Below are 26,317 nucleotides of genomic sequence, written 5' to 3'. Positions count from 1 at the left end.
TACAGTTTTAGAGGAGTAAGAATAGAGTTCTTCAAATGTTGCACCAATGTCTTCTCTTACGTAAAAACACACTCCACCTGTGTATCTCCCTCTGTTTCTTTTCTTTCTTGAAGTATCACATCGGAATAGGGTAAAATTTTCAATCTTAAGTTCTGCTTCCTTATGGCCCTTATGAAGCCATGTTTCAGACAGTCCGCAAGGCCGTCACGCCAAGCATTGAACATTACAAATGGGGCTTAGAATTAGCTTTTATCTCGACATTTTTGTCCATAATTGATTTTGACAGAATAATTTATTTGTCACAAATATGCTCTCATAGTTTTTAATATTTAAGGGTTGGGTACATGAATTAGTTGAAGAATATTATTTAATTGAAATTTCATATAGGGTTAATAATTCGAAGAAAATTAATTACGATTTTGACAAGAGACGCGTTTAATTAGAGAAGTTACAGTCGTTGTTGGTCACAGTAATACTGACGTATGAAAAGTTATTATAACAACACGATAATTAGATATTTGAATGCGGAAGAGAAAAAAAAATCTGTATTTTTCCAAGAAAATGCTTATTATTATTCAATAATTTTCAATACAATTGTATTCTTTCTTTAAATTCATATAATAAAAATAATTCTTCTAATTTGATTTCTACGATTTAATTTTGAAAAACAAATGTTGCAAGAAATTTACTTAGAAGACCAAATTTCTGTTTGGCCTAGAGGTGTTCTCTCATGGTTCTGAGTACTTGAAAACGGCAGGAATAAGCGATAAAACTGTAAAGGCTCAATTTTAAAAATTTCAAAATCAACATTCTTGAGAAATAATAAGGCCAAAAAAAGTTGAACATAAGGGTAGATCGTAGCTGGCAAAATATCACATATGGTATAAACAGTTTTCAGAATTAGAGTGTTTTCTACGAAAATTCTTTATATAAAGGATTTCTAGAAAAAATATCGAGTCAATTTACAGTACAGTAACTCTTAAAAGTAAGAAAGTTCTTGTTCGTTGTTTCCTGAATATGCGATGTTTTAATCAAAGCTTCAAAAAAATTCTTTGTCGTGAGTTCTTTTTTATAAATGGTTCAAGACATTTTCAAACTCGATACATTTCTAGATACCCAAACTAAAAATATTTGTAATGAAAAAAATTTCATAAAAAAATTTAAACTAATTCAATATAACTAAATTCAAGACTAAGAGTTCAAGACACAATATAGAAATTATTTAACCCTGAAGCATAGCAAATTCGTTATTTTTAATTGATCTTATAATATTAATTCAAAGAATTTTTCTCTGAGTGAAAAAATGACAAGAAGCAAAAAAGCAACACACAACAACGGACCAGAGAAAGTGAAAACTGATAAATAAAAAAGTATAAGGATTTGAAAGGATTTCAGCTATTTTAAAGAGTATTTTGGAGATTGGCCCCAAATATAACGATACAACATAAATTTGAAAAATTACATTCCAAATATTGACAAAAACATTTATTAGGTCAAAACATAATACGACCGTGATATTCGCACAATAAAAATTTCTGAATTATATTTGATTTATTTTTTGATAAAATAAAAATTTTAGCTTTTATTTTTGATAAAATAAAAATTTTAGCTTTTAAACAAGCTAAGCATAGTGAGGTAGATAAAATAAAGTTTTAAAAATCTTATTATCTGGAGTCTTCCATGACAAGATGACAAGAAAAACTAATTTTGTAGAGATTGAAGCCCCTTTGTACATAAAATTTTAAATAATTTAACCAACATATTAAATAAAAATGAAATAAACACAAACACAGAAAATATTCTCACGCACAAGATTCATTGTATCAAATAATTAAGGACAATACAACATAAATCTAGAAACAATTAAAAATAACATCTGCATTATATCAAACAAAACTGATAATAAGCATTTGTTATATCTGAAAAAATGGATTGAAGTTTTATAACAAAACATAGACTAAATGTATTTACAAAATACAATTCTAATATTCGGTTAAAAAAATGATCAAAAACATTTAAAAATTTTTCGGTTTTTCATTCCAAACAAGTAAATGGATGATAATTCTTTCTAAACGACTTGCGATTGAAGGTGCATTTGGTTATAATTATTTTTCATAACATTTGATGTCTCTTTCTTTACAGGTGGTTTTCCATTAGGGATTTGTGGTGGATAATACCCTCTCTTAGAGCAGTTTACCATTGGAACTTGGGAGGAACAGTATGGTTGATCCACATAGCTGTTTGGTAAGAAGTAAGCTGGCTGTTGCTGCTGGGAAAAAGCATCTCCATAAATGGTGTACATTGAAGAATTAACAACAGGGATGTAGTCTGTTCTGGGTATCATAGGGTATGGAACTGGTCTGGATGGCTGGGAAAAAGAATAAATTAAATACTTATGGAGCAAACCAAATTTGAATTATGAATTATGTTATGCCTTGTTAAGTAAAGTTATTCAAAAAGTGAGATATCTTAATCAGTTCAAACTGTGGTATTGTTAGTTTATATGCGGGAAAATGTAAGTACCCTTTGGATCAATTTATAGAAATAGAGATCTCTTGAAAAATCCACAAAAATGTCTTATCCTTATGTTTGGTTAACCTAAGCAAATGAAGAATTTATTGAAAGAAAACTTACATCGGCTGGAATAGCACCTGTCTGAGAACCCTGACTACAATATTTTCCATTTGGGTAATATGGCATGCAGGATTCGTTAACATAATTAAAACCAGGATTATGACCACCATTCATATCAGCAGGTATATGCTCCGAGGAGGGAGGAATAGTGAGTGGAACAGTCATCTGAGCGGCTGGGCCAACTGGAATGGGCGTTGTTTGTGGATGAGTAGTTATGGACATGTTTTGAAAAGCAACATGGATATTTGATCCTCCAAAAGTTGAATGAGTATGTTGAACATAGCTTGTTGGCTGTAAATATAGGATAGTTATTTCATATTTAGTTTTGCTGAAAAAAAATAAATTAAAATTGCCAGAAAAATAGGCAACAATACACAATAAAGCTTTCTGATGACATGAGCCAATCTTTTCAAAGAAATCAAATATGATTAGAAAGTCATTAACCTGGTAGTGGATATCTGGTTGAATTGTAGTCTGAGGTATTTGCACTGGTTCTTGGATGACTCCAGGGTTTTGATAAATTGGCATATTGGAATGAGTAACAGTAGTATTTGCTCTGTTTTCATCTACACCACTTTCTTGCATCTTCTCACTGCTAGATGCTTTGGTAGAGGTGGGAGAACTTTGCGAGGCTATTTTTTGCATTGTTGTTGGTGTATAAGCCATAGGTGGTGCGCCAGGGGCTGTCGAAGGTGGCGAGCCATCTGGTTTGTGAAAATACCACACACCATTTGGAGCAACTGTATAAGAATATCCGCTGGGATGGATATAAACTCCAGTTGAGAGCACAGGATCTAAAATGAACAATGAGTAGACTCATTTGAATTAATTAAAATCACATAGAAATATAGAAAAAGGTAACAAAAAATTGCTTCATGTATATATATAGAGGTGTTAGGAGAAGCAATTATTTGTTCTGCTGATCCAATAATAACCTTGATCAAGTTCTCTCTCTAAAGCAAACATTAGACAGATTCGAGTTTTAACAATCATAATTTGTGAAAATTGAAATGATCTTCATACCATTTCCTGCTTCCTTGGTTCCATTGAACACGACTCCCTAAATTTCAATAATTACATTTAAAGACCCTTTACTATTGTTCTACCCAGACCCAGGGGATAGCTAGGCAAATGAAGTGGAACCTGGGTGTCTCTGTAAGGGTTAGAAGAGTGAGAAAATTAAATCCCAGTCTCAATAAGGGACAGAAAAATAGTAAGTTTCAACTTTTTGCCTGTTGAGAGATAGAAATGTGGTCAAATTAGTACAAGCAATGGTATTAATATTCACAAAGTGGTATTTTCTTTAATCCTGATATGGGTAAGAGTGGGTTCAAAGTTGGGTTGCCTATTGTTAACTGGCAGCCCTAGTTTCCCCCTGGATGGAGATAAATAAGAGTAAAAAATGTTGGAAGTAGGAACAAATCAAATACAACTTAGCCGTTAAAGTAAATCTTTCAGTGCAAATACCTAATATTAGGGCCCCTTGCTTTGAAAACAGAAAAGGATATACTCTAACAAACCCTTCAACATTAAAGATTGGACTATGCCCTCAAGATCATTAGATAGAAAAGCAGTTTCAAATGAAATTGAATAATATTTAAAGAAAAGAGTAAACTGACAAACCTTTTGCCTGATAGCAGGACCCAAGTTCAACTTTTTCTGATTGAAAAATACTGTGCCCTGAAAACGAAAGTGAAAGTTGTAGGGGAATCCCATCGGTGATGTCTCAAATATAATGCCCGTATTGATTACCGCATTTCCCGGCATATGTTCCGGCAGGTCCGGTAAATATGTCAAATTCAAAAGGGTACTAAAAATCTAAATGCACTTTCTTTTTAAAAAAGTTGGAAATTTGCTCTAAAAGAGTTTTTTTGTTGCAATGGGGGTTTCTACACAAGGGTGCGATTCTAAAAGCCATCATCGTCAGTTTCACGTTCGGCTCAATGTTTCAACAAAAAATTCCAAAAATTTGGTCCTATGTTTCTTCTAGTAGAAAAGTGACTAAAATACATTTCAAATATTTCAAACCTTTTGTTGAGCTTGAATTGCGTCATGTTTGCTCTCAAACGTAACAAATGCGAATCTAGTTAAAAAATTAATTTTAAATTGCGTTGTATCTCGTTCGGAAAAAACTGAAAAATCTGACAATAATAAGTACCTTTATAAGTCTAGACCCCATTACTCGAACAAGTAAAGTTCGAGTAATTCCTCTATGAACTTTTGGAAACTTTCAAAAATTTGTGAGGAGTTTGATTAGAGATTGATGAGTTCCGTTGAACATAAGATTCTATGGATTTTACGAGCCTTACTGGGAAAATTTGAACAAGTTTCCTTCTATTTAAGAGCAAAAAGAAATCAAATTTGCTTAATTTATAGTTTACAATTTTCATATCAAACTTGCTCGAACTTATGCTTTTGAAAAATTGTGAAGAGTTAGAGTAATTTTTTTACTCGAACTTCACTTGTTCGAGTACATTTGAGATGAGACGAATTTCAATCCCTAAGAAAGTTTACTTGCGATTACCAGTTCGAAGTTGAAAAGAAAAGGTCTAAAAAGCACAAATATTTTAAGTAAGATAACACCTGTACTAAAAACCTAGGCTACATCATGGCGGGAGCTTTGGCAGAGTTGTAAAGACTAGAAAAACCGAACAGCTCTTAATCTTACCCTCGACTGATGCTTTGATTGTCTTTGATAATTTTACATTCCTTGATTTTTCCATATTGTTGAAAAAAGCCCTTCAGTTCATCCTCCTTTGTCTACATGGAAGAAAAGAGCACCACGAATGAATGAATGAATGAATGAATAAAACAGGCCACGGGTATATGTAGAAACAGGGAGGGTGCAACCACGAACAAAATAAAAGTTTGCTTCTGGGAGTGCACTTCGGGTGTAAAATGCACTTATGATTGCGGAGCAAACTTTTCGAGCTTTTAAATCGATACATATTACAGTTGACACTCTTATTCGACATTCTACTATTCGATACCCTCCATTATTCGATAATATTGAAAGTCTTCGTGTCAACAATAAAATCTCCTAAACGACGCTCTACTATTCAATTGGACCTTTTTTTAGGTCGTTGAAGATCTAATCATGAAGAATAATGCTCGAATTCTAGAGAGCAGAGGAAATAATAACAAAAAGATAACAATCAATACATACGTCAAAGGCAACTCCACCGACAAAAACACGATTAGGAATTTGGATACCGTACTTTACAACATCAGCCTGAAAGAAAATTGTAAATAGGCTAAAACACGAATTTACTAAAAAAAAAAACAACTTTAAATTGATAATGTAATGAGAAGTACACAGAAGAAACGTCACTTGCTAAACTTATCTAGTCACTCAATCACCTTTGAGAAATACTCATATTTGAGGACAAACCCGTAAAAAACTTGGTTGAACAGTAAAAAATGCAAAGTAGTAGTAAAAGAAAAAGTTTTTCCAAACCATTTTCTAACAAATTTTGCCACTCCTTTACTATCTTTGATGACCAACAACGTTCGTTTCTCTGTTTTCTTCTGATGTGTCAAATTCAAGTGCAGATCCCTCAATTATAAAATCTATCCATGCATGAGAAATTGGGGCAGTTATCCTCAAAAGGCTTGTTTGTGGTTTTGTTTTCCTTTGTCGCGCTTTCTGAATGAACACAAATGTCATTGACACTTTTGAGTAGCTTGGGAATATACCTATAATCACTGCAAATCGAGACGGGGGTTGTAAAGTAATTTATTCCTTTGATAGTAAAAGTTATCGAGAGTTATCAAAATACTAATTTCTAAAGTGAAACATCAGGAGACTCAATAAGTAATAAAAATTTCAGAGACTTTTTTAAATAGCCTAAATCGTGAATAAAACCGTGTTTTAAATTTGTCATTACCCCCGGGTATAGATGTTCGCGCGCTGTACAAAAGAATTTTTCGATCACGTGACACAACAAGGAAGAAAAAAAAGAAGCAAAAACATTCTATTTGTTCCAAAACGTTCTATTTCTTATTTAGGGCCCACTTACATGGTCAATTATTAGGTAATCGCACCATCGCACTTAGCAATTTTCTACTCGGTATAAAAGCATGACAGTATAAGAAAACAAAACAAAAAGGGTAGGAACAATCTTCTCAAATCTTTAAAGTTCCACTATTCTCAGCTACACACCAGGTGGCTCTTTCGACCATCAAATTCGTCGCATACATCACCCGAGGGATAAATCATCGCCATAGAATTATACAAAACCAGTTCTTATTCGTGTAGAAACTCTCTGTTGAGAATGATTTCCTAAAGTGATATCTCTGTTAAAAATTACCCGAAATTTCTCGAATCAACAAAACGTTATCAAATATATTATTTTTAACACATATGTAGTGACATTTATGTTTATGCACGCCTGAAATTATCGATCGGTATGAATTACAAGTAGTCTGAAATCAGCATCCAGCAAGGGATCGAATTCTTGAAGTAGAAATGAAATTCTGTTTGTCACACGTGACAGAAATTAAACAATATGCCGAATAATGTTTTGACAGCAGATCAGTGACAGTGATATTTACTGTTCATAAATATCATCAATGATCGAAAAATAGGAGACTCAAACACGGCGAACCAAAACTCACGAAGTCTGAATGGGCCCTAAGAGTTTAAAAGGAAAAAATGTCCTCCCATTTTCTTCTGCCTGGTTATGACGTTTTGAAAAAGAACCATTCATTCATGTCACGTATTTTGTAGGTTATTAAGAAAGGCATCGAAAACCTCTACAGTATTATGTGAATTTTTCCTTAAAAATGGTTGATGTTTTTGAAGAAATTAGTGGGACAACGGCAAAAGCAGGGAAGTATCTAATCTTGATTCCTGAACTTAAACCCCCCAAAAAAGGCAAAGAGAAACGTTTCAAAGGACAGGTTAGCCTAGAAATCTAAGCTAGTTTGATTCAGTCACTAGGACAAATCTGATGGTAAGTTGTGACTGAATAAGTATTCCAAGGCAAACTTAAAATCCGTAAATATAAAAATCTTTAAAGCGCCGAAAACGCTATATTGCCATTAGCCGTGTGTCCTAGCCAATGAATTATAAGCCCGAAGGGCTAGAGTCGAATCTCCTTGGTAGGATTTGAAGCCATACAAAAGTTGCGCGGCCTTGAGCGGCTCGCCCTTGTTTTTACACAAATGACAAATTGAACCTAAAATTTACCGCTAAATTTCGAAAAAAGTATCAATCGTAAACAAAGGAATTGCTAGATTCAATCTGTCGTCAAAAATACGGCGCGTTTTTCAATGCTTCACTTTTTCTTGCCTGAGAAAGGTTAGAGATTCTACTCTAGCCCTTCGGGCTTTAAACTCAATGGTCCTAGCCTTGTGAACACGGGCTTAGGTAACTAGGCTAAGGACAGGTCATATATTTTTATTAACATGAAAGAAACTCAATTTTCACTTGATAATAAAGTCTCTTGAAACTTCACGAGCCAAACTTTATGATATATATAAATAATGTAATATTATAACAATTTTTTACTATTTTATTAAACACTGGAATATAAGCGTTCCGAATTTAGATTGTCCTAAATTTTCTTATTTAAGTTCTTTCTTTAAATGAAGTAAGTATATCATAGCGTATCTTTTTTAAACCCCAAAAAGTCCAGAACATTTCCATTAGTCAAGGCAGAGAGGGATAATAAAGAATACTAAAGATAATGGGAGGAAGCCTATATATGATTTAGACTCCACGACTCCCCCAAGTTTTAGCTTGTCTCGAAAAGTTAAATGCCTATCGATTTCCGTCTCTATGTAAATAAACATTTGGGAAGGAAATCAATCTAAGGGGATAATTTAAGACAATCATCAAAACTTGAACCTATGTACATTCGAAATGAAAAAAAGATAGGAACTCGACTGTTTTGTGTAAATAATAGTATAGAAGAGACAGTCAAATGTACAAAATGGGAAAATTTGCGCACATCCCGAAGTAACTGATCATTAGAAGCTTTCCTCTCAAACTGGAGAATTTCTTAGAAACGTTTTCTTACAGATAGGAAATCCCGCTAAGACTTTCACTTTTCAGCCAAGCTTCTCGTGTACTACTTTAGGTTGTACGAAAATCTCACCAAAAAATATAGTACAAAGCTGTAATATCGAAGTAAGGACTTATTTTTTGGTGTCTAAACGAACTTGGGAGACGATGAAATATTTGTTAAGGAAAAGATGCAAAAAATAAACTAAAGAACAAAATAAGACTGGGAAGATAAGGTCTAGATAAAATACTGACCAGCAGTATAATTAAATAAACTACAAATTACACACGGACGACTGTGCATTTTCAAGCCTTTTTATAAGGGTTTAAGAGTCATAAATTTGGTCGGTTTTTACCGAGTGTTAGAGCGTCAGATAAAAATTAAGAGCCGTCCGGAAAGAGGAAGTAATCTAGTGACAGACCAGAGCCAGCTGGCTGTTCGAGAGAACAAAAGAACAGATAGAGAAAAGAGAAGTTTTTAAGTGTGCAAAAAATAAAAACTATTGTTTTTGTAATGACTCATCGAGAGGAGGTCTAAAATCATATCAAATAAGCTTCCTTCTCAAGTATCAAAAAGTGTTCAGTACAAGCTGTGAAGCAAGAAGAGTTAAAAAAAGTATATAACTAGCGTGTAAACTCTCCCAAACTTACCACTTCGAGACTAGAAGGATAAGAATTACGAAAAAAGTATCAAAAGCCGGAATTTTCGAGTCGTAAAAGAAAAAATTGGTTTTAAGAAAAACTAGTGCTAGGTTCTACCACCTAAGTAGTAAACCGTAGTCTGTCGGATTTCGAAAGTCTCACTAAAAGTAAATTGTATAAAGCAGTAGTTTATAATAGATCATATAAGTTGGTTGGTTATAAATATGCACAAGAATATATACACACGATAGCTTTTTACCACTACTCCTTTTAAACTTAAAAAATAATAAATTAATAAAGAATTTTAAACTTTTTCTCTCGTTAAAACTTAATATGAGGGGACTTGGAACTAAAAAATCAGACTAAAATAATAACCCAAAAAATAAAATAATGATAAAAATGCATTATAGACAAATGCATACACCAGCACGCTTCGAAACCTCTCAAACAAGTTGAAGCAGTCGGAAGAATGGAATGGGTCATGACCTCATGACAAACCAATTCTTGATATGCGTAAGTCAAGATGACGTCATCTTTTTTAACAGAAGCACCCAAAAAAGCCGGTTTTTGACCTCCGTGTTTCTATTTTTAGTAACAGAGAGAGGTCAAATCCCGGCTTTTTTAGGGTGTTTCCGCTAGAAAAATGACTTACGCATTTCAAGAATATCCACTCGTTTCATAATCCACACTAATACAAGTTGGACGAAATCTCAAGAAACCTTCTTAGCACATCGTTGAATCAAAATTTCAGAAAATGCAGAATTGGTACTACACTGAAAGTTCATTTTGGATTTGTCCGGGCACGAGTTTCGATTCTCCTCCTTGGCGTCACTGAAAATTAGAAAAATTGAAAAAATATATTAGTGATCACTACTCAATCCTAGTCAAAGTTATGAAAAACTGTTATGATAATACACACCTATAGTTTCGCCCCCTTACCACTGGGAAAGTAAACTTCAAGGCATCAGGGGGACTAGAATATAACACGAATCCATAATTGATAATTTTCAATTTCATTTTGACTATTACACAAGGTCCCTTATATCTAGACACTTTAAACAAACTCAAGAAAGGTTGAATATACTAACCTTTCGATCTCGTCCAAACTGAGAGGAACTTTTTCAGCTCCATCAGGCGGTCCACGTGCGAACATGAAAGAGTTGTTGGGTTTCGGCGAAGAAGCATATTTTGGAGCATGTGAAACATCTTCTGTTTGTGGTTCAAGGTTCAAGGAAGATACTGGTTTGGTCGGAGATGTGTTATTCGAAGAATCATGATTGGGTGAGAGGGTATTATTGTCTGTCGGTGCCGGCGAAATGGCAAAGCCGGGTGAAATTGAAGAAATTGAGCTACTACGTTTGTCTCTTGTGTTATTTGGTGATAAGCTACCTAGAACGTCCATCCAACTATTGACAGTCTGAGTATCAACATTTTTGACATCTGATTTGGGTGTGTATTGACCTGGGACAGGTGGTCTGTGGCCGTCAGGAGGTGTACGCGCAAATACCTGAAATTAAAAAAGTTGTTAGTTTTTTTTTCAAGTTATTTTTCTGAGCAATCAGTTTTTGATACACAAGCAGCAAACTTGAATTTTGACCCTAACAACCCCTGTCTAATACAAATACACTAAACAGCAAATTTTATTGATAATACGCTGTAAATTAGTTTAGTTCTCGTCTAAATAAGATAATTTAAGCCTCCTTAAAATTAATCTTTTCACGATTTTTTCCCCTCTTCAAAATCAGTTTTCGTCCAAATTAGTTAGCCTTAATGCAGCTTAATGTAGCATAAACAAGTAGAATTTGATAAATAAATAAAGAAGGCAGGAATTTGACTCACCTGATCAGCAACTTTGTCTTCCAATTCCAGACCAGCAAGTTCAATATTCAAGCCTTCCACACTCTTGCGTGTATGCATCGGATTCTTGGGACTGGATGGAATTTGTGGTATGGGAACAGGTTTAGATTGAGAATATGCTGTAGGATAGTATTGACTAAATGTTGAGTGGTCACCTTGCAAAGGTGACTGTTTACCATGTTGTATATGAGTTGATGATTGTTGTTTACTGCGTTGAAGGTGTTGCTTGAAAACCTAAAAGAAATTGTTTCAGAACTATGAATAAACTGAATTTCTTGTTTTGTTTCTATTAACCTATGTGATGGTTATGAAGTTAGAGACCTTGTAATTCAAATTTCTAAAATTTGGAAGATATTCAGACAAAATACATAGATTTTGCTTATATATAAAATCGTTATATAAGGATTTTAAAGCCTGATTATCTAAAAACCACCCGAATTAATAGTTACTCTCTAAAAATGAAATGGTAAGAGAACTTTGAGAATCAATCATCATCATCATACCTCCTTTGAACTGCCATTTATTGTTTGTGGTTTTCTATGTTCATAAGTGGTAGGTGGCAAAGGGTTTTCTTCTGAGTCAGAGTCCCATTGTGTCTGGAGAAAGAGGCGGATAACATTTCTTTATTTCAGTTTTTCGGATTTCATGTTTGGAAATAAAATTTTACCAGGCAGTACCAGGGTGTTTTATTTCATCTTCTTAAAGATGATACTATCAATACTCAAAGTTTAACATACAAAAGTGAAATGGCATTCATTCATAGCGTCAGCCTGGGTTTAGGTCCCAGGCAAAAATTAGGTCCCCCATGAGTTTTAAGTCCACCCAAAGATTTACGAATTTTTTGTTAGCCCCCAGGATTTTTGACCCTAGACACTTTCAAAAAATTGATCCAGTAAAAAAGGGTTTCCCAATGTAAATTGCGTTCAGTTCAAGTTTAAGATAAAATATTTTGCACACTTTCTATAAAATTATTTTTCAGATTCATAAGCTTCAATTTGAGTAATTGAAGCCAACTATTAAGCTGAATTATTTTAGCCCCCACATTAAGTGATGAGATTTTAGCTTCCCCCAAGTACATAGGTCCCCCCAAAAAAGTGGTGTACTTCAAGCCCCCTCCTTTTTTGGGAAAAATTTAGGGTGTAACCCCCCCAACCAGCAGGGGGGCTGACGCTATGTCATTTTCCCTTGGCATCATAATGAAAGAAAGATGGGGCTCATTATGAATTACCAACCTGTGTTGATCTGCAAATCCCAGAACCAATGCTGACCTGTTGTTGTGCTGAACCACTTTCACGAGGCCATTGTCCATTGATGTACGAGCTTGATAGTGTTTCCAATGAGTTTGTGCGTCGAATATTTTTCCCTTTACTTGCAACTGGCTTGAAGAGATTAACTACAAAAAGAAATATTAATCAGAAATTATTTCCCTACTAACAGAGACCAACAAAAGGGATGGTATTCTGAAAAGTTAAGGGGAGAAGGACGGGGAAATTGGTCTCTTCTTATAATCAGACACACTTCTCACAGTGATTCTACAGTCAGGGTTGCCATGGGTAGACAACTTTCAAAATTCCAGACTTTTGCCCAAAAACCTCAATTTTTTAAAATCGCCAAATTTTTCCAGACTTTAGGTAAAAAACACCAATATTTTCCAGACTTTTTTATAAGTGACAAAATATATACAAGTAGAAAAACGTGCAAAAACCAAAATTCTAAGGTTGTCTTTAACAAAGATAATAAAGTTAACAGTGAAAACAGTACAGGTTATTCCCAGTATGAGGGTGTTCACACGGGTTCACACTAAAAATTTCAAGAATGGATGGATAAAGCGAATAAAAGAGAAATATTTCTCTATTTCCAGGCTTTTTCCAGACAGGTATGCTATATTTCAGACTTTTTCCAGACTTTCCAGACATTTCCAGACAGTAGAATTACACGTATTAAACGTAATCAAACCAAATAAATTATTGTCAGCAAAATTGAAAATTTTCAGATTTTCTTCTGCAGATTTGGCAGATTTACCAAAGATCTACGAAATCCACTTCCAACCAAAATTTTTTTTCTGCAAATTTAAGTAAATTTCATGCGTTCCCAAAATATTTGACCAGTTTTTTGTTAAGCATGTTTTTTTAAATCTTTGATCAGAATTATCCTGCAACAGCTTAATTAAAGATTTTCTGAGGGTAGCAACCATATAGTGGATGCTCCAATTTCAGCACATATAATGCGCTGTTAGTGGTTAAACGACATAAAGTACAAGCACTAATAAGGTTGGGGCTTAAGATGGCTAAATATGTTGTTCTTAATTGTTGTTTAATTGACGTTTTTTCTCAATCTTTGTCATTATTTCTCAGGGGGTATTAGGATACTACCAGTTTGGGTCAGGGTTGGACTCGAGAGTCACAATTTAGGGCCGAAGGCCCTCTTATAGGCACTCGTACCCAGTGACTAAACCTAAAACCTCACTTTCTTTTCGTCCTTTCATGAATTTTTTAAAAGGTCTATTAAAATAAAATAAAGTAAAAGTGAAAGGACCAAGTTGTGGTACTGGACCAGTGCCGAAAAGTTGTACTTTCTTGTTTTTTTGAAATTTATCTGAGACCACCACCACTTTGTACCCTGGTACTAAGTTGAATTTACCCCTTAAAATAGGTATACCACCCCTTAGTACCCAGTACAATCTTGATATCACCATTGAGAAATGACACACCACCGTTAAGTACCCTGTACTAAGTTGATTCCCCCCCCTCAAAATAGGTATACAACCCTTTAATTCTTAGTAATTTACTTTTTGGTTTCTGGTACTTTCTGGTACACTTCCTTTAAATTTTCTAAAAAAATTTACAACACTGTATTAAAAAATATATCACAGCACTCTGTACCATACCACCCTTTAAAATATCTCAGGAAAAATTCCTGTCAAGTTAGGTCAAGTCAAATATCATTTTCAAGCCAATTTTTTTAAATCAAAAGAAACAAGACGACTCAGAGTCGAAAATTTCGCATAGTGCTCGATTATTCATAGATGAAACAAGCGATACTTTTATGGACCTACCTGGCTTATCAAACTAATCAGTGAACATTGAAATAATGAAACACGTAAGACATAACTGGTCAAAATACAAAAAAATAAAGAAAATGAGAGCATATCTATTGAGAGAAACTATCAACACTATTGAAAAAGATTTTTGAAAAAGAAATAAAAAAGCTATTAAGCGCTTTTCTTTATAAAAACCACTATCAGAAAAATGCACAGCTTAATAAATAAGGTTTCCAGAAAACTCAAACCGTCGCGCTCTACCGTGACATTTTCTTCTGTTAGAAAAAATAATAATAAAAAAATAATTTGGCTAATAACATTGATCTATGCTCATAAATAGTGATTCTTATAGATAAAGATTCATTTTTCAGCCAAAAGAATAATAAGTCTTTACAGAAAACTCAAACCATCGCGCTCTAAGGTGACATTTTCATTGTTTAGAAAAAATAATAATAAAATAATAATTTGGCTAAGAACATTGATCTATGCTCATAAATAGTGATTCTTATAGATAAAGATTCGTTTTCAGCCAAAAAAATAATAAGTGTTTACAGAAAACTCAAACCATCGCGCTCTAAGGTGACATTTTCTTTGTTTAGAAAAAATAATAATAAAATAATAATTTGGCTAAGAACATTGATCTATGCCTATAATTAGTGATTCTTATAGATAAAGATTCGTTTTTCAGCCAAAAAAATAATAAGTGTTTACAGAAAACTCAAACCATCGCGCTCTAAGGTAACATTTTCATTGTTTAGAAAAAATAATAATAAAATAATAACATGGCTAAGAACATTGATGTATTCTTATTAAAAGTGGTTCTTATAGATAAAAATGTGATTTTTGAGCCAAAAAAAATTTTTTGCAAAAATCTGCTTGAGCCATCTTTTAACCATGATTGTACCCTACTTTCATGCTAAAAATCAGAAAAAATTAATGATCCAATTTTTCACAAAGTCCAAAAAACCCGTTTTTAAGCCGTTTTTTGGCCCAAATTTGCCCCCCAATTTTTTTTTTCGAAAATCGCGCTCCGTCACATTTGAGGGTTTATGGTCATGCACCTTTGTGCCAAAAATCAGAAAAAACTAATGAGCCAATCTCGAGAAAAGCTGGTAACTAACTAACTAAAAAACATGGGTTAATTTATAGGACCTCCACCCACCGGGGTAGGTCCAATAATCATTATTAAGGGCTCTGAGCATAGTGAATTCTTAATATTTGCCACGTATAAAATATAGTTTTCTGCCTGATGTAACCAACAAAACTATGGCATGTTATACATTTTTTGTTAATCCAATTATCCTTGAGTCTGAAAATTTAAGAAGTGCAATGGAAAAATTTGATGAAGAAGAAAATTCAGACTTTTGCGAAGAAGAGTATTGCAACTTTGAAGAGCTTATTTTCGACGAAGAAAAAACAATTTGGAAAATTTTTCGCGCTAAATAGATTTTTGGAAAATTTTTCTAAAAGCTTACTTGTCTCAAAATCTTGAAAATAGTGCTTTTTGACCAATTTTTCATCCCAATTTTTCATAGAAAAACATCTATAACTTTTGATGTATTAATTTATTACCCATTAAAACTTAGCACTTTTTATAAAAGAAGGTAATGCATAATTTTCATTTTCGCAATTAAATTCTTAATTACTCTTAAGGGATTTGATTTGAAAGCAATTTATAAAGGCAAGTCTTTGTTAAAAGTGTTAAAAAACCTAAAACATAACTTTTATGTTCAAATACTAAAATCAATTTTTTGACTATGATCAGAGTCCTTAAACGACTGGGGAGTACTAGGGTTGGAGAATATCAGGTCGGACCTGAGAAAAATGGCCATAATAGAGAATAAAGCTACCCTTAGAGAGACAAGGCAAAAAAAGAGCACATTTTCATTTTCGAATTTTCAAGTTTTTCGTACCTTAAATGATTCAGAGACTTGGGAAGGTCAAAAACAAAATTTTAGCATCAGCACACACCTGACACCTAGTTATGCCCAAGTTACCACACACCCTCACCATTAATAGATAGTGTGGCCAAGTTACATAAATAAATATCTTTTACTATTTACAAAAATATTAAAAGATTTATACCTGGTAGAGAGGTAGGTAAATTCTGTACTGTAAATCCTCGAATAAGTGCCCGCTCGAATAAGCGCCCCACTCAAATAAGTGCCCCCCTTTTAGTTAAAATAATATTATAAGCGCCCCCTTTGAATAAGCGCCCCCCTCCAGGGAGGGGCGCTTATTCGAATATTGTTGTTGATTGAATATGATATTGAGTAGATACTTGTGTCTTAAAAAGAAAGAAAGCGATTAAGAATAAAATGATAGACATTGTCAATTGGATTTTTCCAATTTTTCTTTTATTCTTCCTTTTTTGAAAAATCAACCCTTTGAAACAGTTAAGTTTAAGCAGATTCCGAATTTGTTGATATACGAATTTCTGAAATAAAAAAATAAGCGCGCCGCTCGAATAAGCGCCCCCCTTAGAGCCTGAAAAATTAAATAAGCACCAGGGCGCTTATTCGAGGATTTACGGTACAGAGATTCAAAATTTTCAATGTTCAATTATACTTTAGTGTCAAAATGTTGATTGATTGAATTCAATAGATCTTTTGCTAGACGCAAGATCAAGTTGGATAATTAAAAACTCCAGCACAAATCTCATTTACTTCACTTTCCATTGGATGCGAGGGTAGCCTCGGTTATTGTTGTTCTTTCCCTCTCATTTATTTGGGTTGACCAGTACAAAGACCCCTGCAAGTGAGAATCAAAACCTCAGTTGCCTGTGTAGCAACCAAGGTCAATGACCACTATACCAACAATACCACGAAGCCCCAATCCAACATGCCAGACTCTCCTATTCGATACAATCAATAACTTTTTTCCAATCCATGACCAATCGATAAATAGGTAATGAGGCCTCGAAGCAGTTTTTGTGATGATGTCATAGGGACTTTTTTGCAGCGTGATTATTTACGTGATTTAGAAACTTTTTCTTCGTGTTAGCGTGATTAGAGGTCAAAACGTGATTGTGATTTGAAAAATTTTTGAGCCGTGCTATGTGATTTGGAATTTTTCAAAGGGATACGTGATTGTCCATTTTTTTGCTGATTTGCGTGATATCGTGATCAGAGTTACCGCTTGGTAATCGATAGATTGGATATCAATTGATTTTGATAATAGATAAATCAATATCTTAAGGGAAACTCAATTGGCTATAGATTGATCGATTTTCCATCGATTGACTTTAAAGATGCTCGATTGATCACAATCGACAGCCAATGAAAAAAAATCTACGATCAATCTATACTCAAGATTTTAGGATTGTCTTAATTGATTACCTATGGATTCTGAAATCAAGCCAATTTCCTTTACAATTTATTTTGACAAAATCTGACAAAAAAAAACTTGACGAAATTTCTTTCTTAACATAGCTTGAAAATTTTAAACTTGAAAACTTAGTCAAAGATTTCAATCTAAGCAAATTTAATAAGCATATTTTGAGCCTGATTCACTTATCTTTCAAACCACTGATTTCAAAGCCTTAAATGGCCTAGATTTGAAACTCCTAGATGGGAAGCCACTTATTTCCCATAAAAAATGCGTTACCTGCATGGTTTTCACACAAATGAAGCTCTTGCAGTGTCCTGCCTGAACCAATCAGATAAAAATCAGGTTAGAAATTCAGGAAAAAATTGGCGAATTCAGCCAGTCAGGACTTGTTTTAACAGTTGGCTTCGACAGTGAATTGTTCAGGCTCTAAGTCAAATGAAAAATTATTACAAATTTACGAAAAAAAGGTGATTGCCGGCATATTAGTAGGGGGAAATTTGTTTGAGTTTTTGAGGTTGTGTGACTTTTTTAGTCAAAGCATTTGTTATACATTTTTGGAAAGCTAAGGGGTAGGGGAATCAAAATAATAATTGCTTTTTGGACACTTTGGTGATCCGGGCGAAGGTCCATTCACTTGTCAATTGAACCGCTGCGAGTGGGAATTGAACCTCAGTCGCCTGTGTAGCAACCAAGGTCAATGACCACTATACCACAGCACCTTTTTTTGCAGGTACAGGTCATTTCAGTACCTAACTAAAAATATTGACCCTTAAAAATAGTGTTTCTCAGCCAGAAACAGCTATTTTGTCCATTTTTTGCACTTTCTGAAGCTCAATATCTCGAGTTTGGTAGATAAATCATCTATATACAACTCGCAATATATCTGATTCCAAGATTCCTAACAGGGGAAAATAAAAACATCACTTGATGACACCAGGAGTTCCCAGCCAATACCCCATCAGTCTATGCTTAAAAACTCCTATATCAAGATTACGGGATTTGGAGTGTGGGCTGATTTCACTTTCACTTTCAGTGGTTTCACTTTCGATTTTGAGCCAATATCTTAGCAACAGTGTGCTTTCCCATAGTTACAGGGGTTTGTGCAAAAAACCTAGCACAGAGAGTTCTCCAAATCCCTTCTTTCGATTGAACCAATAAAAAATGAAACTTTTCCATGTTTCACTTTTTTGCACCACTTCTTCAAAATGAAAATATTTAAGATTTAAAGTTCTTCTTTTATTCAATGATTTTCTACGGCATTTTGTTGGCAATGGAACTCTTGCATCTAATTCCCGCTTTCTTCAGTAAATTGAAGATGAGAAAAAACCCAAGCCTTTTTAGGATCACAGATTGAAACAAATATATGAAGGGTGAGATTTTACAGCCGCCCGTCGTGCAAAGCACTGAGAGGCCATTGGTGCTAAAAAGAAGGGCCATCTGAAATGCGGCAATCTCATTGGTGGAAATTTAATAAACAGCTGCGAAGGAGCGCCAGGGGAACTAAATCAGTAGAAGAGACCACTTTCGTTTTTGTTGCAGATTTCGATAAACTTCTCTCACAGGGATTACTTGTCGATGTGTTGCGTCAACTTGTCAGCATTATATTGTAGTAAAGGGAAAGATAACAGGTAAGACTAGCCTAGTTTCTAATCCTGATATAGGAGTTTAATCTTAGACGACTGCCCATTAAGTACTTTCCAAGCATCAAAGGGATGCGGCACATCAAGGGCCGACTATCATTCCTCTTTGATGGGAAATCAGCCAACTCCTTTAGAGCTTGAGCATGAGTTGCTGCCAATCTGCCATCAAATTAAAATTCACGCAATCCTGTTGTCAAGAAGATTATTGAAAAATCATGGACATTACACAAAGTTACAGTATGCCAGACTGTACCAATCGAACGTTTGATTGTGATCGAAGTAATCGATAATGATCTATGATAATCTAAGGTGATTAGTGACCACTGGTTTTCTAGTCTAGGAAATAATGGGTCAATCTTATGGCTGGCGCTTCTTTTTGTGCTTTGGTTTTAGCTCAATGTTTTTGGTTTTTCTTAAAGATATATGATAGTAGTTGGTTATCATAGTAATCAATAACAATCAAAGTACTCAAACGGTTATTGAGTCTTCGAAGGATTGTTAAGAAAGAGATCGAATACTCACAATTTTTTTGAAATTTTGATAATCGAAATTCGATTGTAAATTGAAAAGTGGTCGTTCGATTACCGTGAATTCAGGTAACTTGCATCAGTGGAGGGAAACTTGCATAACCATCAAATGACTGACAGTTTTGTCCAGTGTAATTTAATACCTTAAAGGGACCCTCCGGCCTTTTTTAAAGTTTCTCTCATATCACTGCTAACATAAAAACATCTACGAAAACGTTTCTCTTTTCCCTCAAAAGCTCCACATAAGGAGATTATGAGCACTTTTTGTTTAACAAATAGAGAAAGAAATATCAATAGTCGCCATCTTGTTTTAAAACGTAATTTTTAACCGGATGCCGAAAGTAATGGGCTGTGACGTAGATTGTTGTCACATAAGAAGTTGAAAAGCTTATTTTACAGTGAATTCCAGTAAATTGGACTGAGATTATCAATAACGTTTTCATTTTTATTTGATGTTCTTTTTTTTTCTCCCTTTAAAAAATGAAAAACATTGCTTGTGAAACTTTCATATAACTTCATCATTTCATTTTCATGAGTGTTTTTTGCGATAAAAATCACGGGAAATACGAGAACGGTTGCAATATATTTTGCCTTTGAATATAGTTAGAGAATGATAGCAGATTGCTGGGAAAGCTGGCAGATTGGGCTCCAATGATAGAAAATCATTTTTATTGGGCGGTACGAAATTGCAACGAAAACGAAGAAGAGCTGACAGAGCGGTTTAACAGCGTGGTTGTTCACATTGTTGACAGATACGAATTTCCAGGAAACCACTACACAAGTTAACCACCCCATGACAAATCACATCAGTATGATTGGCTAAAGGCAGGATCCAAACCACACGAAGCCTTGAAGAAGATTATCTTTAACGCGGAATTCCAAAAAGGTCTTCGCAGGCTCAATTTAAACGTCTATACGACACTTGGAGGTTCTCCATGCACTGAAGATAAGGTACCTGCCCAAATCTATTTTTTACGAGCAGGATAAAATGGAATGTGGTATGATGCTTGCTGCCTTAGACCACAACCTTAATATCATTAGGGAACAAACGCTCAATCAGGGAAAGTTGGTAGGGCGATTCAAGACTGCCTATCACAAATACTCCCACCGGTTTGTGGCAAAGCAGGTCAAGAAGGAGAAATCATACGACTTCCTTCGAGACATTGCTGTTCGATGCTACCACACAGTCGTAGATGGAAATAGGAAGTTAATGACAAAGAGAAAGCGGCTTTACGTTACACCTGCTGAAAGGCCTGCTAGAGAACAAACTATCGAACGCTCTACAAAGTTTTCCAGAATGGCAGTGAAAGATAATCAATAGATTTCATTTTTTTTTTATTTCATGAATATTTGTCTAATATTATTCAGCTTTTTTATTCGTCGAGTTCTTCTTCCTCTTCGACTAATCTCAATGATGACATAAGGCTATCTGTGGTAGCTACCCCTGCCTCGTATACACCATCAGGAGCGGGAAATCTCTCCCTTACAGTTCTTAGCACACAAGTTGGTAATCTTCTACGGACATTCTTTTTTCCTTTGCTATACCAAGTGAAATATTTATACGCGACATATCAATAATTTCTGGTAGTAGCTTTGTCATCATTGAATAAATCATGTAAGATAACCAAACCCATGTACGGATAAGATTTATCAAGAATAAATTTAGTGTAATCAGAATGTTGAGTTGCGCATTTATTTCTCTCCATAGCTTAATATGAATCGGCTTTCTTAATTATCTTGTGGCAGCAAATTCATCCTCCTCCAAGAAACCATAGGCCGTCATAACACTACATCTATCACATTTACACCAATCATTTCTTTCAGATCTCCCAATTATTTCTGACTGATCTTGTTGATTTGTTCTATTTTCTGGTGTAGTCAATGATGTACTAGTGGTAGTCGTTTTCTCCCCGCTTCGCGTTGACTGGAACTGCAAATCCATTATTTTCCTACCTTCCATTTTCCTAGGATAATATTTTGACAGGGAAAAGTTTTAACCGTTCACAGAAGGGAGAAAAGAATTGAAAGAAATATAACTTATCACTAGACAAAAAAGAGAAAAAACTTGAAAAATCTGAAGCTTTCTCTTCTGTTAAACAAATTATAAAAGAAGAGAGGGTAACAAGTGACGTCACATACGCACCATTTCGATTCAGCTGTTTGGAAGGGAAGGTCGAAGAGATAATCTTTTTATGAAGCTTCGACTGTTTTAAAATTTCATTTATGGCTCTATAAGAGATTTTTACGTTTTATGAAATAGATTTTCCTTCTCATATTCATAAAACGAAAATTCAAAGCCAAACTTGAAAAATGACCGGAGGATCCCTTTAAGCAGGGGCGTCGGTAGTAAAATCTCAGACATAATGACGTTTACTACGGTGGTGGTGTGATGAAAAATCGAAAAATATTTTTACTACCCAGGGTAGTTAAATACTAAAATGGGTGGTATCTATGTGTTAAATGTTGAAAAATTTTTACTACCTGGGTAGTTAAAACTGGTAAAATTAGCAAATTTTAGCTATTTTTGTAATTCTTTTAATTTTTTAGATGACTTTTCTGAAAAAATCTGAAAATTTTTATAACTTGAAAAAATTTTCTGTTGGAAAGTTGTTTGCTGCAAACAATATAAAAAAGACTTTAATTCTAAGGGCAAAACATTAATTTTTGCACAAAGTGAAAAATGTGTCACAGAGATAATCATTTTTTAGCTTTTTTTGTGAAATCAGTCCGAAAAGCAACCAAAAAATAGGTGGTCTTTATGACAAATTGTCCCAAAAACTTTTACTACCAGGGTAGTAAAATACCTCCTCCAAGAGTCTGGGTGGTGGTATGTAAAAATTCGTAAAAATCCTTTTTCTACTCATAATGTCTGAGATTTTACTACCGACCCCCCTGCTTTAAGTGGATAAATTTTCGCGTGTACTAATATTCGCGAGACAAGAATTTAAAAGATTTCGCGTGGATTAAATTTCGCGAAAATGGCCTTTTTTTATTTAATTTCAATACTACAGGGATCGAATTAGCGTATCGCATTTCGCAATTCGCGATGCGTTTTTGGATTACTTACAAGCTAAAAATTGAAAATTGATCCATTTTAGGATGCAAAATCATGCTTATCAAAAAATTGCGATGCACTTTCTATCCCTTATTTCGATGCCTGTACTATAAAATTGTAACTAGAAAAGAGATGTGTGTTTTTTAATCGAACAAAGGCAGACAAAGTCACTCAAAAGCTTTCAAAAAACTTCAAATAAAGTACTTTTAGGAGGTTACTAGAGTTTATAATTGAAATGAAGAGTTGAACTCGTAATATAATAATTTTATTTCTTTCTTTGATTTCGCGTAGTGGTATAGTGGTTATTGTGCTTGTTGACTTCTGTCCAGGAGGCTCGAGTTTGATACCCACCGTGGCACTACAATACAATTCTAGTTCTAGTTCTAGTTTTATATTTGCATAAGACAAAAAAATGCCTAATCTCGCTAATTCTACGTAAAAAACAAAAATGAAAAGGTAAAGATAGCTAAGATAAAGATATAAAAAATCAGAATAAATAGGTAATTTATACAATTTTAAATTAGATTTATTAGATTAAAATTCATAAAAATTTAAAAAATTTAAAAATAGTACACTAATAGTTCTAGTTCTAGTTTTATATTTGCATAAGACAAAAAAATGCCTAATCTCGCTAATTCTACATAAAAAAACAAAAATGAAAAGGTAAAGATAGCTAAGATAAAGATATAAAAAATTAGAATAAATAGGTAATTTATACAATTTTAAATTAGATTTATTAGATTAAAATTCATAAAAATTTAAAAAATTTAAAAATAGTACAGTAATAAAAAGTGTGTTAAAAATAGTACACTAATAGGGGACAATTGGCAGGGTCACATGAGAAAGGTGTTCAAAAGCTGAAGGAGAGTACATACTAGGCAAGTGAATGCTCCTTCGCCCGGGTCTTTTCAACCCCTACCATAACTCTGATACAAGAGTATGGGTAGATATTCCAGACATTGTGGTGTGCTGAGACACTTAGGAGGTTCTACACCTGCGAGGACATCCATACTCTCGTGTAGTTTGAGATCTTGGTATACTTGGCAGCTCGCATCTGCAGGGTTGCAATGTCTGATTGCGCTGTGATTCCTACTCTATCATGGATGATAGGACCCATTCCGATGCATCGGAGGGCATATCTATCTATCAGTATAGACCTAACTCTTCATACAAAAATTACGGGAAACACATATTTGGACTTTGTACCCTATGCTGCACACAAGCACGTACGCCAAAGTCCTGCAAAAGCGGAACAAGAATTGGTTTTTTGAAGTTTGCAAAAAAACGCAACATAGAAGATCTTTCAAATTCAGTATGTGAATAGCTGCACTAAAACTTTTCTATTTTTCCTTTTTTTTACAAAAGTTCTAGGAATGAAAATAAAGGGATAATGATAATTGAATACTATCCACTGATACGCTTTGCGTACTCTTCGCTTGAGAAAATGATTGACAGATTGAAGTTTTTCACCCCACGGGAGTTCACGGGCGTTCTGCAAGCGTTCTCTGCTCAATCCTCGGACCGCGTTAAAAATGGTAGACGTAGCTGTGATAGATCATTTCGATGAAAGTTGTTGGAATGTTTACAAGGCTTTTGACAGAAAATCGTTTGTTTTATTGTCAATGATGACAGTGTCGTTATTAATTTTGCTAGATCTGACATATTGATGTTTGTAAGTGCACTTTATAGTTTTGATTCCCATTGAAGAATCATATTCTGGTTTTCATGTTATTAAATGCTGTTTTAGAGCTTTAGAGCTAGCCTGTCTATCTATCCATCTATCTTCTTTGATTTCGCGAACTTTTATTTTCGCGATTGTAAAATTCCAAATAATTTCGCGTGGACTAATTTTTGTGAATCAAAGGCCTTCAACATTTTCGCGTGGACTAAATTTTGCGAAAAAGGCCAAAATTTGCGAAAACCGCAAAAATTAATCAATGCAAAAATTTATCCACTTAAGGTAATACTTTTTGGCACCAGACAAAAACACCAGACAGTCCAGTGTGTCAGCAGGGTCTACAATTGGCAATTTTGAACTTGAGAAAGTCCTGGATATTACCTGAAACTTCAAGCAGGATTTTAGGAGGCTAAAGTCCAAAATTTTGTGGTCTGAGGATCAATTTTCTGGTTAAAAGAATGTTTTGTTATTTTGGTCTAAACTCAACGTGAATGTCCGGGCCTTACCCTGTGGGTTGTGGGTGAAACCTGGAAACTTGGCTTGAGGGCCACTCCTACCCCCCCCCCCCCCCATCAAAAAGATTTGTCATGTCAGGGATTTTTGGCAGGCACAATGACATATCCATAGTTATGTTATGAGTTTCAAAGAAAACTGATTTCAAAAGAGTCATCTTAGTATTTGTAGTAAGGTAAAAATTGACACATTGCAGGAAAACTGAAAATCCAAAATGGTGGATCTTTTTTATAAAGAACTATACCTAGAAGAAGGAAATATACTGTGACCTATTCTAAGTAAAAGTTAAGGCTAAACCCTTTTCTTTAAGTGAAATAATGGAAAAGCCATTCTAGTTTGTTTGGAACCACAAAATAAAATATACCTTGAAAAAAGGGATATTATACCTTTCGAGCCAAGAGGTGAGAATAAATTTCGAGATTCGCCATTTGTATTCACGTCAGGGCTTCTTCTGTATTTATTTCGTTTATCAACAGGTAATCCTGGTGAAGATGGACTTGTCCTTCTCCTAGTTGGGCTTGTATTCCTGACAAGTGACGAGAGAGGTACTGTGGCTTTCAATGGCTGATGTTTCACATTTATTGGTGAATTGTTTTTCTTTGGTCTTTGAGCAGCCATTACAGCTCTTGGATATACACAAACAGTCTTGACTTATCTTTTATTCTAAATATCCCTTAAAATAAAACGAATAAGGTTGAGTGAAAATGTGCTTCATGCTTTGGAAAAAAGAATCTGACCTTCTCCCTATCCTGACCCTCTTCTGGAACGGAGACCTCACACTCGTTACACAGCTGAGGTGATACCCATTAAAGAAATCGAGTTTTTGGTCACGTGATTTAAATAGACGCCGGCGATTGGTTTTAACTTACCAAAAGTCAATCACCATTGGTTAGCGATCATGTAAAATTTCATTCATGATTTCTAGGAATCCCCTTTTCGAAAAGAATATTTTGTAGAACAAAGGTTTCGACAGTCCCTGTAGTACAAGGTAGTAAAATCGAAAACCTATTTTTTGTCTTTGAGGGTATTAGATAGAAGATTGGAAATTTTCCATAAATATACTCGACGATTTTTGATACAGACTTTAAATACAGACTGCGAGTTTCAGACGAGAAGGTTGTCGCAGGGTTGTTTTCTAATTGTCTAAAATTCTAATTTTGCCTTGGAAAAAAGTTCAAACTTAGGCTATCTTGGTTCAATAATTTTGATTAAGACAATGAAGATTTCTTAATGTGAATTCTCAATGGTGCAATCGCGAAAACATACATACAGAAGATAAAACGCCCCAAGGGAATTATCAAAATATAACAAAAAGACTAATTTTTCGAATAAATCTTCACTCAGAACAAAAACCTTTGACGATAGAAGATGAAAAACAACAACTACATCAATTG

The 26,317-nt window shown here is 34.3% G+C and overlaps 2 protein-coding genes across 3 annotated transcripts; both read right to left on the bottom strand.

The window, feature by feature from the left end:
* Positions 1–1,590: 1,590 nt before the first annotated feature.
* On the bottom strand, positions 1,591–6,931 carry LOC136811774 (deleted in azoospermia-like). The gene is made up of 9 exons (XM_067068402.1): positions 6,092–6,931; positions 5,801–5,866; positions 5,303–5,394; positions 4,663–4,717; positions 4,258–4,314; positions 3,658–3,694; positions 3,079–3,428; positions 2,635–2,925; positions 1,591–2,368 (listed from the first exon to the last, which is right to left on the bottom strand). The coding sequence occupies exons 1-9, from the start codon at positions 6,092–6,094 to the stop codon at positions 2,069–2,071; spliced, it is 1,251 nt and encodes a 416-aa protein (XP_066924503.1). The 5' UTR covers positions 6,095–6,931; the 3' UTR covers positions 1,591–2,068.
* A 3,057-nt stretch (positions 6,932–9,988) lies between these two features.
* Positions 9,989–25,632, bottom strand: LOC136811773 (protein FAM117B-like). Of its 2 annotated transcripts, none has more exons than XM_067068400.1 (6): positions 25,310–25,632; positions 12,373–12,533; positions 11,644–11,736; positions 11,123–11,374; positions 10,372–10,790; positions 9,989–10,114 (listed from the first exon to the last, which is right to left on the bottom strand). In XM_067068400.1, the coding sequence occupies exons 1-6, from the start codon at positions 25,539–25,541 to the stop codon at positions 9,994–9,996; spliced, it is 1,278 nt and encodes a 425-aa protein (XP_066924501.1). In that variant the 5' UTR covers positions 25,542–25,632; the 3' UTR covers positions 9,989–9,993. The 2 variants fall into 2 exon arrangements, with proteins under 2 accessions (XP_066924501.1, XP_066924502.1); XM_067068401.1 differs by having other exon boundaries at positions 12,409–12,533.
* Between the last annotated feature and the right edge of the window lie 685 nt (positions 25,633–26,317).

Source organism: Clytia hemisphaerica, unplaced genomic scaffold (assembly GCF_902728285.1).
Source record: "Clytia hemisphaerica strain Z4C2 unplaced genomic scaffold, Clytia hemisphaerica genome assembly, whole genome shotgun sequence".
Lineage (NCBI taxonomy): Eukaryota > Metazoa > Cnidaria > Hydrozoa > Leptothecata > Clytiidae > Clytia > Clytia hemisphaerica.
This window is presented reverse-complemented; position numbering and strand designations above follow the sequence as displayed.

What these genes read in the sequence shown, in the direction of transcription:
- LOC136811773 (XM_067068400.1), bottom strand. Translation starts at nt 25,541, where the DNA reads ATGGCTGCTCAAAGACCAAAGAAAAACAATTCACCAATAAATGTGAAA. An exon ending in AAGACAAAGTTGCTGATCAG is followed by an intron (nt 10,791 to 11,122) that starts GTGAGTCAAATT and finishes TTTTAATTTCAG; the next exon opens with GTATTTGCGCGTACACCTCC. An exon ending in AGTTTGGACGAGATCGAAAG is followed by an intron (nt 10,115 to 10,371) that starts GTTAGTATATTC and finishes TCTAATTTTCAG; the next exon opens with TGACGCCAAGGAGGAGAATC.
- LOC136811774 (XM_067068402.1), bottom strand. An exon ending in AATCAAAGCATCAGTCGAGG is followed by an intron (nt 4,718 to 5,302) that starts GTAAGATTAAGA and finishes TTTTTTAACTAG; the next exon opens with ATTCGCATTTGTTACGTTTG. An exon ending in GTCCTGCTATCAGGCAAAAG is followed by an intron (nt 3,695 to 4,257) that starts GTTTGTCAGTTT and finishes ATTGAAATTTAG; the next exon opens with GGAGTCGTGTTCAATGGAAC.